The 16,319-nt window shown below is 32.8% G+C and overlaps 1 protein-coding gene across 1 annotated transcript in view; it reads left to right on the top strand.

Moving 5' to 3' along the window:
- The window catches only part of LOC109361379 ((+)-neomenthol dehydrogenase-like), a 38,284-nt gene continuing 23,341 nt past the window's right edge, over positions 1,377 to 16,319 (top strand). The window contains exons 1-5 of the mRNA XM_019606879.1: positions 1,377 to 1,478; positions 1,562 to 1,808; positions 1,934 to 1,999; positions 4,300 to 4,482; positions 5,122 to 5,507. Coding sequence (XP_019462424.1) covers positions 1,459 to 1,478; positions 1,562 to 1,808; positions 1,934 to 1,999; positions 4,300 to 4,482; positions 5,122 to 5,499 — 894 coding nt within the window. The 5' untranslated portion in view covers positions 1,377 to 1,458 and the 3' untranslated portion in view covers positions 5,500 to 5,507. The remainder of the gene's footprint in view (positions 1,479 to 1,561; positions 1,809 to 1,933; positions 2,000 to 4,299; positions 4,483 to 5,121; positions 5,508 to 16,319) is intronic.

Here is a 16,319-nt window from a genome sequence, read left to right on the forward strand (position 1 = left end):
AAGCAACAACGCATATTTAAGAAAACGTTGTTATTGTGTCATCTTCAACATCGCTTTGTTAATCATGTGTTGTGAAATAAATGTATATTAACAACGCTTTCTATAAATTACAAGCTATTAAATAGAACTTATTCAAGTCAGCGCTAACATCACTTATGTTCAACATTGTTTTTTGCAATACTGTGTTGTTAAACTTGTATCCACCTACTCAATTTGACAGTGCTTGCTTTATTGTGCGTTATTGATATTCTTCCACCTCATTTTTAATAGCATCATTCAAGAAAACAATGTTTAATGACCGTTGTTAATTATGATATCTCGCATAATACTTCTCCATATTAACATATAAATCATTGTAAGAATGTCTATTCATTATTTTCGGCTTCAAAATGGAGTAATTTGTAATTGTCAATTTTACCATGGTGTCTATGATTTGTTCTGTTTAATTTTACACCTCAACCACATACCTAAACTTTGCTCTATGATTGACACAATGTATAAATGAAATGTGTCTGCAATGTTGCAATAAGATCTATATATATAATCATTACTAGTATATAATGTTGTTTTATTTAATAAAATGATTTAATGGGTTAAAACTAGCCCTATATAAAACCTCATCCAATTTTATATCAGGTTTGTGTAACATAAATTCATAATATTGCTTTCCACAATATGAAAATGCAATTTATGAACAATTACTGTGGTTAGAAACTTGTAATCACTACAAATTAGTGATTATGATTAGAGTCTATGTTACTTTTAGAAGAAGAAAAATTTATTACTATTCATATTTTTTGGGTATTATCAAGAATATCCCCTCATCTTTTTGCGTAAGGAATTAATCCCTTTGATGATTATCTCTCTCAATAAATATCTTAAATATATTAGTATACAACGTTATTTTCTTAAAAATATTTTGCATTATGACAAGGTGCAATGTTTCTGTGGTAGATGAAAAGGCCTAATTTTAAATGCTAAATCCACACCTGATTGGTTAAAATCATATCCCTTTCTACCGTGGTTGGTAAAACTATAAAATCCTTTTTGATGGTTTTATTGAAATTCTGAACTACATTAAATTCATCTACTATATCATTTATTATTAACCATAATTATATAAATTAAAGAAAAAAAGATGCATACACTTACAATGTAAGAGATTTTTACATTGTCACTATGTCATTCATATGTTATCATTGTTGACTTTTAAATAAGTAATATAAATGAATGGTGAATAATATACTAATTGTGTATAAATAATCGGTGTATATATATTACACTCTAACTTAAATCCATATATTGTAACCTCATCCCTTATGATGATAACTTTCCTAGAATTCCTGCTGTCATAATCTCATAGACCATTCTAGATCCAATATTAGACTCATATATATATATATATATATATATATTATACCCTGAGTTATCAATTAACATCACTGTTTCATCAACAAAATGGCAGAATCAACAAAAAGGTAGCCACTTATTTTTTATGTCTATATGCCCCATAACATCTCTTTCTTCTTTAACATAAACCTTTTGAATTTCTTTGTTGTAGATATGCTGTTGTTACAGGAGGAAATAAGGGCATAGGCTTATCCACATGCAAGCTACTAGCCTCTAATGGGGTCACAGTGGTGCTAACAGCTAGAGACCATAAAAGGGGTCTTGAAGCTGTTCAAAAATTGAACGAACTTGGTCTCAAAGACCATGTGGTTTTTCATCACCTTGATGTAACAGATCCTGCTACTATTCCACCCCTTGTAGATTTCATCACTGCACAATTTGGAAAACTTGATATATTGGTAACAATATTAATATTCTCTAGCATTTTTTAGTTATGGGTTTTCCACTTTTATGCTTAATTGTTGTTTCTTAAAATACAAAATAATGGGTACTGAGTATTTGAAATATGCATTTTGTTATTAAGGTAAATAATGCAGGGATTAGTTCAATAGTGGTAGATGATGTTGCTTTAGCTGCTTCAGATCTTGAGGTATGTTCTTTAATCCACTTACGTTTATTTTCCTTTGAAGGTTATAACTGATCACATGTACCAATAGCATTTTGGATTCATTCATGGTCTTTGTACTTCAGGAGATTTGCAATTTAGATCTCAAATGTAAAATTTTACTCTTTCAAAATGATTATCTTAAAGGGGTCTAAGAGATTACGATTTAAAATTTCACATAAAAAATGTCACATGTCAAGTAGGGTTAGCTCAAGGGATGAGATGGACATTAATGTCGTAGGAAAATGATATATTCTCTTATCGATAATAAAGTGATATATGTCATAAATTGATATTTTAATTATTTATTAATAACATGTTTTGTAAGTGACATATATCATTTTCTTGTGGAGTACGAGAATTTGGTTGGAGGCTATTTGTAGAAGCATTTAGTATGAAATATCATTATTCTTGCGAGCCACCATAGTAGTTGATCGGCAAATTCATAAATTTTAGTTGTAATACCGACATATATAAAATCTATATCATTAGAAATTAGAATATATTATAAAATTTATATGCATTCATTACATCATCTATTATTTATTTATATCATTTTTATTTAATGGTTAATGATTCAATAATATTGTAAAGGACTTTTACATGCATATGTTTCTCTAAAAAAAAATATTTTTGTATCAAACACATTAATTATTAATGCAAATAATTCAGATATTCGATGCTTACAAATGTAAGATTAGACATAAAAATCTTGGTGATGATATTATACCATAGTGATGAAATCTCAAAATATAAAAGATTAATTTATATTTTAACACTAAAGAACATATTTCATTAATGACTAACCAAATAATCAATCAACGATTCACCTCTACTGATTTGTCGTCTGATTTTTTTTATAATATTACTCAAAATATAATTTTATAATATAACTCAAAATATTTTTAATATCACAATCATTATCTAGTGTGAAAATATTTGTTTAGCAAAATGATTAAACTCAAAAGTTTTTATTTATATTCAATTGGTAAGGCTACCAACAATCGAATGAAAACCGGTGTAACATTTGCATATTCATGTCAGTTACCCACAGAGAAACAATTAATATGTCTTGGGCTCCCTTAGAGTTGTGAAAAAAGACTACCTAAACGGATTTGGGTTAGCCCACATTGAGATCAGGCTAAACCTTTGGGCTAAAAACCCTACAATTTATGTATATTAAACTGTAACTCAAATCCACCTTAAGCTGATTGTGGTGGGCTGTGGCGGACCGGCCCGCATAACACTGAAAATATTTATTTAAATTTCAACATGTATTTCAAATATATATGTAATATTTGATATTAATGTATAACTTTTTTAACCTACCACTTGTTATATCCACTACAACCAACCAAACTTATAGATCTAATGTCTTGTGTTTTGAGTTAAGATGTGATGTTCAAGTTCACGTATATGATTTTTAACATAACACATACTAAATCTCACTCTCTAATATAATATAATTTGTAACTTCAGTTTAATATATAAACATTTGGATAATATCAATATATTATCACATTGGTTTATATTAATGGTAATAAAGACTCAAGTTTGGAAAAAATTCTATATGTCAAACAATTATGTTAGTCTTTTAGTTTTGTTGTAAAAATTATTTTCTTTATTATATTTTTGTTGTAGAAATTAAATCAATTAAATACATAATTAAAAAATGAAAAGTTGAATGTATAAGGTTTAACGTCTTCTTATTTGATTTGATACACTATTTTGTTATTATGCTTAAAAAAATATTATGCAAAATGAGAAAATAATATAATACTTAACTTTATAACATTATTGTAATTTATAAATATTTATGTTATAGACATTAATATATTTGTTATTCAAAGTTCATAACACAATATTTAGTATATATTTTTATTATAAGTTATTTTGTAAGATAATTTTTACTTAAGGCTTATTACCAAAGTAAAGGTCCCAAAAAAGTTTAAAAAAATAAGGAAAAATGGGTAGTCTGAAGTCGCCCGGGTAAGTTCAGCTCGAGCCCGGTTTTAAAATAATCCGATCAGGCCGGGCTAAGAAGCTTGTATTCAATGAAAAATATCTAAAATAATACCCAAATGCTATAAATATTCGGACTTTGACGGTCCGATCCAACCAGCCCGACCCATTTTAACACCTCTATGCTCCCTTAGTATCAAAGGGAGTTTGTTTGTAAAGATTAATCAAGAAGGCAAGTTTGTTGGATGCTATGTTTTAGATTTTTCTCAATTCAATCCATTAAAAGAACTAATCATCATGTTTTTTTCCTCTTCTTTCTACAGGAAAAAGGTCCTCATGGTTTTGATTGGAGTAACATACTAAAGGAAGATGACCAAACAGTTGAACCAACTATTAAAACAAACTACTATGGACCCAAAGAAATATCTGAAGCACTTATCCCTCTTCTTCAACTCTCAGACTCTCCAAGAATTGTTAATGTTTCTGCCATCGTGGGATGCTTAGAGGTACATGTTATTATTAGTGTTATAACCAATTTTATCCAAGTCAATAGTTTAACTGTTTTGTTCATTCTGTCAATTCATGTGAGCAAGTTTATTATTTCATAGGGAGAGTATTTCTTTCCAAGCTCATATATTACAGTTGCAAACACCCTCAATTTTTTTTGTATATATTACTCTTATACTTAAAATCGATCGCCCTTGATACCTTTATATACAGTGGTGCATACCATTGATTTTTTGTGTATATATTAGTCTTATACTTAATATTGTTTGCCCCACGGTAATAAAAATTGCACTCATGGCCTACAAGAGGATCTCATAATGAAGTAATGAAGAAAAGATAACAAGTATATTTAAATGTGTACAATAGTTGCATAGCCAAATAGCTATTGAAGAGTTTATATGGATCCTACAAACTTAATTTTAATCTCACTATGAAGCCTAATTAATGATTATGGATTTTTTAATTTCTTAATGAAATGTAAAAAATGAGGGTAACATATGATGGCCTATTTGATGATTTTTTAAAGATTTTCATGGAAAAAGTAAAGATGATCTTGAATTGCATAAAGTAAAGAGAAATGAAGTGACATGGATCCGAACTAGGACTTATATAATGTTCATTTTTTATCTTTGTTACAGTTTATACCAGATGGAAGGGCTAAAGAAGTTCTCAGTGATATTGAAAGCCTCACAACAGAAAAGATAAATGACATTGTGAATCAGTTTCTCGAAGATTATAAAGAGGGTTCCTTGAAAACCAAAGGTTGGCCTACCCATCTATCTGCATATACTGTCTCAAAAGCAGCATTGAATGCTTACACAAGAATCTTAGCAAAAAAGTATCCATCTTTCTGTGTTAATGCTCTTTGCCCTGGCCATGTGAAATCAGATCTTAGCCACAATACTGGGAATTTCACTCCAGATGAAGGTGCCGAATGTGTTGTGAGGCTTGCTTTGTTACCTAATGGTAGTTCTTCAGGTCTCTTCTTCAATAGAAGTGAAGTTACGCCATTTTGAGTGAAGAGAGTTATCATGGACAAACTCTTTGTATGGAGTTTCTTAAGCTATGCCAATAATAATAATAATAATAATAATAATAATAATAATAATAATAATAATAATAATAATAATAATAATAATAATAATAATAATAATAATAATAATAATAATATTAATAATGTTGGTTTGTTTTATGCAACATTTGTATCACAAGCCACAATGATGGTTCATGTTTGGAATAATACCTGGCGCAGAGAAGCATATCATCTCAAATTTCTATAAAGTGACAGAATATGTATGTTTGGAATAATTTACTACCATTTTCTATCTGAATTTTAACTCTTACAAAAAAAAAAAAAATAGTAGAAATTGAAAAATATATGGGTAAGACAATTATTACTTTGAAATGTTTACCCATATCTTTTACTTATAAAAATAAAAAATAGAATTGGTTATTTATAATTATAAATAAATAAGTTGTAGTCACAATAATCCTACCACCATGCTATTATGGAAAGGAGAATCTCACTTCAAACCTTCCTGTAAAACACTAAAACACATTGGTTTTAAGTATGAAAATTACAAGCTATATTTAATCTTAAGACTAGTAATAATGATTAATTACACTATTTATATATTTATATAATTATATATAATTATTACTTGTATATAATGTTGTCTGATTCGATCAGATAATTTAATCCGTTAAATGAATTAAACTCTATATAAAACCTCATCCAATTTTATATTTGGTGTGTGTATCATAGGTTCATGATATTGCTTTTCACAATATGAAAATGCAATTTTATGATAAATTACTATGTGGTTAGAAATTTGTAATCACTACTATCAAAACACCTTTCTCATCCTTTAATTGAAGAAAGGAATGCATTGGTTACAAATTTTTTATTCTTACTATTTTTAGATATTATTTTCTGTTTATTTAGGTTTGTTAGTTATTTTGTTTTTCAGAAAGTTTTAGTTAGTTACTTTTCCTTTTTTGGCTTTGTTTCCCTTTTGTATAAATACCCATCTTTGTACCCTTATTCATTCATTAAGTTTCAATAACAAAATTACGCATAGGTATTATTCAGAAGATTCATTCTTCATCTTCCTTATCCTTCATCCTCTTATTTTCAGGATATGGAACTAAAGGTGTAAGTTCACCACCTTTCAATTGTTCCCATTTTTCAATACTCTTTTATTCATGTATGGCACCTTCTTGAGATGGTATCAGAGTTGTAACACATAAAGCTCTGTTCCGCTATACTCTTTCCCTTCTTCTCCACATCCATTTCTTTCCTTCTTTCATTCAACATGACCACAAACCCGTTGAGTGATCAATTAAGTCCCTTCTTTATACATCCAAATGAAAACCCTGGATCTATGTTGGTATCTGTCTCACTGGGTGGAGGAAACTTCCATTCTTGGTTAAAAGTCATGTCCATGGCATTGAAAACCAAGAACAAACTCTTATTCATCAATGGCACCTTTCCCAAACCTTCACCTGGCGAGCCTCTCTTTTCGGCATAGGACAATTGCAAGACCCTTGTTTTGTCATGGATAAATCAGACCCTAAACTCTTCTATTGCCCAAAGTGTTCTATGGTTGGAAACTGCATATGAAGTCTATAATGATCTCAAAGAAAGATATTATCTGATAAGTGCCAAAAATGTGAAAACCAACTTAATTAAAAAAAAATTAGATAAATTTTGTGTGTTTGAATAACATAACTTTTGATCAACTCTTGTCCAAGTTTTCTTTGAGTTTCGTAGGAAATTGGACCAAAAAGAATTCTTAGGCTTCAAGAAAGAAAGTTTGCTTCACCTTGAAGAAATCAAGCCAAAGTACATTACACATGTGTGCTTAAAACTAAGCATGGTAAAGTAGATGCTTATACTTAAGCATGACTAAGCAACTTAGTCTTGGTTGGAAGAAATTAAAGTCAAAGAAAAGTTGCTTACAAAGCTGTCCAGCCAAGCACAAAGTTGTCCAACCAAGCACTAGGCCAGGTCAGGCAGACTGCTCAAGCAGACAAATGAGCGTAGACCAGGCCAGCCAAGCTGCTCAAGCAGGCAGCTGAGCGCGCACCAGATCAGACCAGGCTACTCAAGCAGGCAGCTGAGCGTTTGACCAGGTCAGCCAACTACTCAAGTAGGCAGCTGAACGTGGGACCAGGTCAGTCAAGCTGCTCAAGCAGGCAGCTCAACATGGGACCAGGTGAGCTAAGCGTCTAGCCTACCATAAAAATGGTTGCTTGGCCTAGAAGAATTACTATATCATGAATGATGTCACAAGCCAAGCAACCAGCCAAAGCTAACTTCTAGACCAAGTTTATGACCTCATGCATGAGACAAACAAGTAGGAGGTGTCATCATGCATGTAGTCTAGCCCATAATAGGCTGTCAAATCCAGTTGGTCAAGATGGGACACACTTCTGACTCACCAGCTTGGGTGTACCAGACAGGGAGCTAAGCGACCAAAAAGGAGGGCTAAGCGGCCTGCACTTTTCCTATAAAAGGCACACCCATTCTTTCATATTTACATATTGCAATAATTTTAAATACTTTATAAATTTCTCTTCTTCCCATTTCGGTTATCTCTCTTTTTAGAGTGTCCTTAGGCTTTTAGTTCATAGAAATTCAAAGGGAATGGAGTTGGCAAATGAGGTGCAAAAACATGACTTTGTAACCTCATTTGGAATCAAAAGCATTTCATCCTTGGATAGATGGTTCATGCTCCTACATATTGATTTGAATTATGGTGTAAGATTATTTCTTCTCTTCATTTGTATCATATTTTGATTTCAATACATTCAAGTTATTACTTTTTGGTTAAGTTTTGATTCTGTAAGAAGTTCTTAATGCGGTTTTAGCTTGATCACCTAATACTTGATTTAAAGATCTAAAAATGCTTCTTCTTAAAGTGTTGACAAGTGAACTAAAAATTATAACCTACACCTTAGTTCACTTGCCATATCAAGCATCTATTTTAAACAACTTATGTTCAAGGCTAAGTGATGTTAATGGAGCCTGAAGTAGGGTGTGACAACCTACTCCGACGAGTGGCACTTAACTATTGTTTAGTGTACTACATAAGGTTTGAAAATCATCTTATCATACTAGGACATTAGATGAAGGATTTAGAAATGGTGTGTGGAATTAACCGAAAGTATAACACATAACTTGTAATGTTTTCAAAATCATTTGAGTCAAGAAATAATTCCATCTTTCAAATCAATTTTTCCATTCTTGAATTTTTAGATAGTTAGTTCTTTACTTTTTCATATTTCTTAGTTCATAAAATCACAAAAACAACTTTAATTGTTACTTTATTACTTTTGATAAAAGATACAAAGTATGAGTACATTTCTATTAGGCAATTCATTGTGGTTCGACATAACTCTATACTATACTACAATGGAATCTTGAAAGAGATGCAAATGTAGAATAATAAAGTTTTAACTTATAAATTTTATTTGTTGACAAATAAAGAAACTTTGAATCAAAGTGCAATTTAATTCCTAAATTGTGTCTTCATGAAAAGGAAAATTACACAGTTATAATGAGTGATCTAACTACGAATTTTTATTTTCTGTCATTTATTTTCCGCAACTAACATTTATTTTTTCATTTAAATTCTGCAACTAACATTCATTTATTGCTTTATTTATTTATTCTTTACCAACCTTCCATAGAGGAAGTAGTTCGGTTAATAAAGGAAAACAAAAATAAATATCATTCATTATCACTTGTATTAATTTACTAAATTCATACCATTATACTGGCATTGGAATTAATCCAACAAAGCCGAGATGGTATGAAATTGTTAATAATTCAATAAAGCTAAGTTTTTGATTAAACGAACATTCTTGAAACCATTATGCTTGCGTTGTAATTTATTCCAACAAAGTCGAGATGGTGAGCAATGAATCGACCGATCATTAAATAAGTTAATCAAAAACTTGCCTCAATAATTAGCAAGAAAATTCTTTCAACACTATCAAGGGGGTGTTTTTTTTTGCATTTGTGAGCTATAAGAAGAACTTTATGGTATGAATTAAGGTAATGTTTCTATCGATGCTTATTACACTCAATTAAAGAGCCTATGGTAAGAACATGATAATTATAGGCCTATACCTTCTTGCTTGTTTGAGATCATATGCCACTTCGTTTTGGTACCTATGATAAAATCTTATAGAGAAAATGGCAATGTGATTAAATTTTTAAAGGGGCTCAATGAGCAATATTCTGTCGTGAGGTCCCGAATCATGCTCATGGAGCCCTTACCAAGTATAAACAAGGCATTTTTCCCTATAGATGCAACAATAGAGGCAAATGAACACACCATATGAGAAATCCAAGATCCTAACCAGCAATACAAATGAATAATATGCTATAGGAAGAACCCGAGGAAGGGGATTTAGAGTTTTTGACACTAGCAATTGAAATAGAGGAAGAAGCTCTTTTGGTAGAGGGGCAACACTAGGCTCTGCACTTTCTACAATAGAACATGACACATAATTTATGTGTGTTATAAGAAACATGGATTTCCCTTGAGTTACAAGAATAACAACAATATCAACATTATCACATGCTTGGAGGACAATAATGAAGATGATCATTCCAAGATTGAGCACACGAATAAGAAGGAACCAGATAAAATGCCTTTTACCTTGGACCAACAACAAGGTATACTGACTTTGATGAAGCAAAATGGCAATAACAACAATCAATCTCTACACACTACCAATCAAATTAGCACAAACACACGAGGTAATCTCTACACTTCACTTTACTCATTAGCTTCAAAAGATTGGATTCTTGACACTGGTGTCACTGATCATGTGTATTATTCAATGTCAGAATTTCAATCTTTTAAACAAATTCCATTCAGCCATGTTAAGCTCCCTGATGGAAGTGAAGTTTTAACCTCAATCTCAGACATTGTGTTATTCTCTAACCACTTTTATCTCAAATTTTATTTATACATACCTAGTTCCAATTTCAACATAGTATATGTTTCCAAACTAACATATGCTCTGGATAGCAAGTTAATACTCTAAAAACGAATTGTCAAATTCAGGAGCAGCATACATTGAAGATGATTGGTGCAACTAAATTAGGAAATGTCTATATGCTATTAGTAGTAATACTTTGATCATTGATGCTCCTTCATCTATAAACCATTTTAATACTTACAACAATGATGTTTGGGATAGGAGATTAGGCCATTTATCTAATGCAAAATTGGATGTTGTGAGCAAATTAAACAAAATTGGATGTTGTGAGCAAATTAAACAGTTTCCCTTCATTCATACTAAAGCTAATAAAGATCCTAGTGATGTATGCTTTTATGCTAAACTAAAGGAAATACATTTTCAATATAGTACTTTTGAATCTATGAATATTATTTATATTGTTCATGTTGATATATATGGTCTTTTTTTGTCCCCTCCACTTTCGGACATGGGTACTTTTTACCATAGTTGATGATAAGTCTAGACATACATGGATTTATTTTATGGAACTTAAATCTGAGTCCTCTGTCCTTTTGAATAACTTTGTGAATTTTGTAGAAACTCGATTTGAGATTAAAATCAAATGCATAAGGACATACAATGGACTCGAATTTAAGCTCCTTGATTTCTATGGCTCTAAGGGAATCTTGCACCAAACCACATTTGTTGAAACTCCCCAATAAAATGGGATTGTTGAAAGAAAATTAAACATCAACATATATTGGATGTGGCGAGATCCTTACTTTTTCAATCTTCCCTGCCTAAAAGATTTTGGAATTTTGCTCTCATGCATGTTGTTTTTCTCATTAATAGACAACCTAGTCTTTTCTTGTCTCAAAAATCACCATATCAAGTTCTATTCAAACATGATCCCAATCATATGATGCTCAAGGTATTTGGTTGTTTATGCTTTTCTTCCATTCTTATTGGACACATAAAGAAACTTGATCCTAGATCAAGAAAGTGTGTATCCTTGGATTTAAAACTGGGACAAAGAGATATATAGTTTTTGACTTAAAATCTAGAGAAACTTTTCTGTCAAGAAATGTGTATTTCTATGAATATTCCTTCCCTTTACATACTTATGCAAATATTCATAAAGATGCAAATGATTTCTCTTTGCCTACTTCATCTTTTATTAACATTGATCATTTTCTTGATTATCATACATGCTTTACTGATACAACGACAAATGATGTAGAACAGATTCAACTTGACCCTGATCAAAGTGGTGAACCTGTCGCTCCTATGGTTAATACCCTAAACCTTAGGAGATCCATAAGAGTGAAAATTACCCATTCTCTCCTACATGGTTATAATTATTTAATGTCCTTAACTCCATCTTTTTTGACTAAGCATAACATTATGGTAATTCACCAAATGGATGTGAACACAACTTTGTTACACAGAGATCTCCTAGAAGATGTGTATATGTACAATTCTGAATTAGTATGCTTTAATGACATCACATGGCCAAGGACATGTGGTTGGAGATCCAGCTATTCAGGAAAATAGAAGAAGCAAGAGAGAGAGAATTCCTAACAGAAAATATTCTGTGGAATTTGTTAAATAGGACCCTAGTGTAATGATGTGGGGTGTGAAACCATTGAGACAGTCTCTTCCTTCTATTGAGCCTGTGAGCTCTTCTTTTAACTTCTTATTATTGCACTTCCCTTCCCTAAAGCAACTTGTATCAGTTACAGAAATTAATACAAATTTCCTCTTCCTCTTCTTCTTTCATTGTTGTCATTTTAGTTTCATAACATTTGGTATTTTCATTGCTTACTCATGGCTGAGAACACTCGGTTGAAAGGGTTGGAATCCGCAATCAGAGAGATTACTGCTGCATTACAACAATTTCGTCAGGAATCTGACAAATGACACAATAATTATATGCACGAACGACACCTAGACCACGCACGTTTTGATCGGGTGGAGAATTAGATGACACTTCTACATGCTTCAGGCAACACCAGTCACACCGGCAGCTCATCCCTACTACTGTTTCAGGTACGGAATGTTAAACTTGATTTTCCCAGATTTGATGGTTCTGAAGTTAGAAACTGGATATTCAAGGCTGAACAGTTCTTTGATTATTACTCCACACTTGATAACCAACGTTTAATTATTGTTGCGGTTCATATGGAAAAAGACGTGGTCCTATGGTTTCAAATGCTCTCGTGCACTCAACCATTTCAATCCTGGGCTAGGTTCACACGTGCCTTGGAAATGGAATTTGGCTCATCAGAGTTTGAATCCTCACGTCCTGCCCTTTTTAAACTTACTCAAACTTCCACAGTCGCAGAATATTACTCTGCCGTCACTGTCTTGGCAAATAGAGTAGATGGTCTTAGCCCTGAAGCACTCCTAGACTGTTTTATCAGTGGCTTAATCCCTTATATTAAATGAGAGGTCATCGCCCAATCTCCATTGTCTCTATCAAAAGCCGTTGCTCTAGGTAAACTTTTTGAAGAAAAGTACCTTTCCACCACTCCTAAACAAAATGAACCAGTAACATAGAGACCATATTTCTTTTGTTACCCATTAGACCCTCAACCTTACCTCCCTTACTACCTACCCCGCCAATAAAACCTACAAACACTACATCCAAATCCAACCCTATCAAACACATTACCAAAGCTGAAATGCAATTGAGACGTGAAAAAGGCCTGTGCTACTACTGTGATGACAAGTTCTCCCTAACATACAAATGTCCAAATAGACACTACTTGTTACTACAAATTGAGAACCTTGATGACCACCCTCAATTCACTGAAACACCTGAATCTACAACCACCGATTTTGACCTCCTACCAGTTTTTGAACATCACTTGTCCTTTAATGTGCTAAATGGATCTCAGGGTGCTGGAACAATGCGTTTTCATGGGACTATTCAAGGCATTCAAGTCAGCATTCTCCTAGATAGTGGAAGTTCTGACAATTTCCTCCAACCACGCATTGCCCAATGTTTGAAATTGCCAATCCAGGATAATGACCACTTCCAAGTTCTGGTGGGTAATGGTAACTCCTTGACTTCACAAGGTTTTATAGTTGATCTGCCTATCACCATTTAGGGCCATCACTTGCAGTTACCAGTGTACTTACTACCCATCACAGGTGCTGATTTAGTACTGGGAGCTCCCTGGCTGAAAACACTAGGCCCACACATTGATGATTACAATAACTATCCATCATGTTTTACATCCAGGACAATTTCATTACGCTATATGGGGAAAAAATGACAGGTCCTACTCAGGCTCAATTCCACCACATAAAGCGTATGCAGCATACACATGCTATTCTAGCATCATATGCATTACAATTTCAACACATTCTTCCCCATGAAACTACATTACCACCTGACTTACATCTAGAAATAGCCTCACTCCTTAGTAATTTTCTGGATTTGTTTGCAGAACCAAAAGGATTACCCCTTGCCCGTTTTCAAGATCATGGTATTCCCTTACTAAAGGGCGGTAATCCTGTCAAGGTACGCCCATACCGCTACCCTCATAGTTAGAAGGCACAAATTGAAATTATGGTGAAAGATATGTTGGCTCAAGGCATTATACAGCCTAGCAATAGCCTGTTTTCATCTCATGTGCTCCTTGTCAAGAAAAAGGATGGTTCCTAGCGTTTTTGTACAGATTACAGGGCACTAAACGTTATTACTATAAAGGACAGTTTCCCTATCCCAATTGTGGATGAACTACTTGACGAATTATGTGGAGCTCAATATTTTTCCAAGTTGGACCTTCGTTCAGGATAATATCAAATTCTAGTCAAGTCAGAAGATAGACACAAAACCGCATTTCAAACACATAATGAGCTATACGAATGGTTAATGATGCCATTTGGTTTGTCCAATGCGCCTGCATCATTTCAGAGTTTGATGAATGTTGTTTTTCAAGCTCAACTTCGAAAATCAATGTTGGTTTTTTTTTGACGATATCTTGATTTATAGCCCTTGTTGGACATCTCATGTAAACCATCTGCAGGAAGTTTTCTAATTGCTGCGCAATCACTCTTTATTTGCCAAATTGTTAAAGTGTTGTTTTGGCTTACTATTGTTAATTACTTGGGCCACACCATTTCCAATCAGGGTGTTCATATAGATAACTCTAAAATTCAAGCAATTGTTGATTGGCCTGTTCCAAGCACCTTGAAACTGCTTCGCGGATTCATGGGTTTATCAGGATATTATCGGCGCTTTATCAAAAGCTATGCTACTATTTCTTCACCCTTAACCGCCTTACTGAAGAAGGATTCTTATCCGTGGGATGACTCTGCCACAACAACTTTTAATAACTTGAAAGGTGCCATTTGTACTCGAAACTAACGCATCTGGTACAAGCATAGAAGCTATCCTTAGCCAAGACAAACATCCCATTTCTTATTTTTCGAAGAAACTCAATCCTTCTATGCAGAAACAGTCAGCATGTGTTCGTGAATTGTATGCCATTACTGAGGCAATGGCCAAATTCTAGCATTATATCATGGGCAACACACACCTCAACTCTTGGTTCAATGGCAGCACTTACCTCCTAACAAAGCCACTTGGGAAGATTATGACAACTTTCGTGCCTTATATCCAAATTTCCATCTTGCGGACAAGGCGAATTTTAAAGGAGGGGGAAATGTAATGACATCACATGGGCAAGGACACGTGGCTGGAGATCCAACTATTCAGGAAAACAGAAGAAGCAAGAAAGAGAGAATTCCTAACATAAAATATTATGTGGAATTCGTTAAATAGGACCCTAGTGTAATGATGTGGGGTGTGAAATCATTGAGAAAGTCTCTTCCTTCTATTGAGTCTGTGAGCTCTTCTTTTAGCTTCTTATTATTGCACTTCCCTTCCCTAAAGCAACTTGTGTCAATTACAAAAATTAATACAAATTGCCTCTAAATTTCCTCTTCTTCTTTCACTGTTGTCATTTTAGTTTCATAACATAGGCAAATTGCAAAAATCCCTTTATGGATTAAACCAAACAAGTAGGCAATGGAATGGCAAACTTATTGTTGTCTTTACTCAACATAGGTATACTCAATCCAAAGTTGATTACTCATTATTCACAAAGCATTTTACTAACAATTTCACTATATTTTTTGTATATGTTGATGAATTGATTGTTGCAAGAAATAATATACAAGAAATTAACTCACTAGATTCAGCTTCTTCATTGGGGACTCTCTCATTTCCTAAAAAAGTAAAAGGTAGAAAATAGTGTCAAGATCATCCACAAGAGTTGAATATTATGCCTTGGCTTTAGGTGAATGTGAAACAAAGTGGCTAAATTATCTTCTCTGTGATCTCCAAGTCTCTCAAGTTAATCCCATCATGATCTATTGTAACAATCAATATGTCATCTACATAGCAGCCAACCATGTCTTCCATGAGAGAATAAAACATATAGAAATTGTTTGCCATTCTATTCGAGAAAAGGTCCAAGATGGAGTAGTTCACCTTCTTCTAATGTCCACACCAAGCTAGATTGCATATTTCCTTACAAAGCCTCTACTAAATACTCCCTTGCATACTTTAATTTTAAAGCTTGGAATGAGCAATATTCACATTCCAGCTTGCAGGGGATGCCAAAACGACTCTCCCATCCTTTAATTGAAGAAGTGAATGCATTGGATTAGCAAATTTTGATATTACTTTCTGTTTATTTAGTTTTAGTAGTTTTTCTGTTTTTCCTATAGAAAGTTTAAGTTATTTGCTTTTTCTCTTTTGGCTTTGTTTCCCTTTTGTATAAATACCCATTTTTGTACTCTTATTCATTCATTAGGTTTCAATAACAAAATTATACAGTCA

The sequence above is a fragment of the Lupinus angustifolius genome, chromosome LG11 (assembly GCF_001865875.1).
Source record: "Lupinus angustifolius cultivar Tanjil chromosome LG11, LupAngTanjil_v1.0, whole genome shotgun sequence".
In the NCBI taxonomy this organism is placed as follows: Eukaryota; Viridiplantae; Streptophyta; class Magnoliopsida; order Fabales; family Fabaceae; genus Lupinus; species Lupinus angustifolius.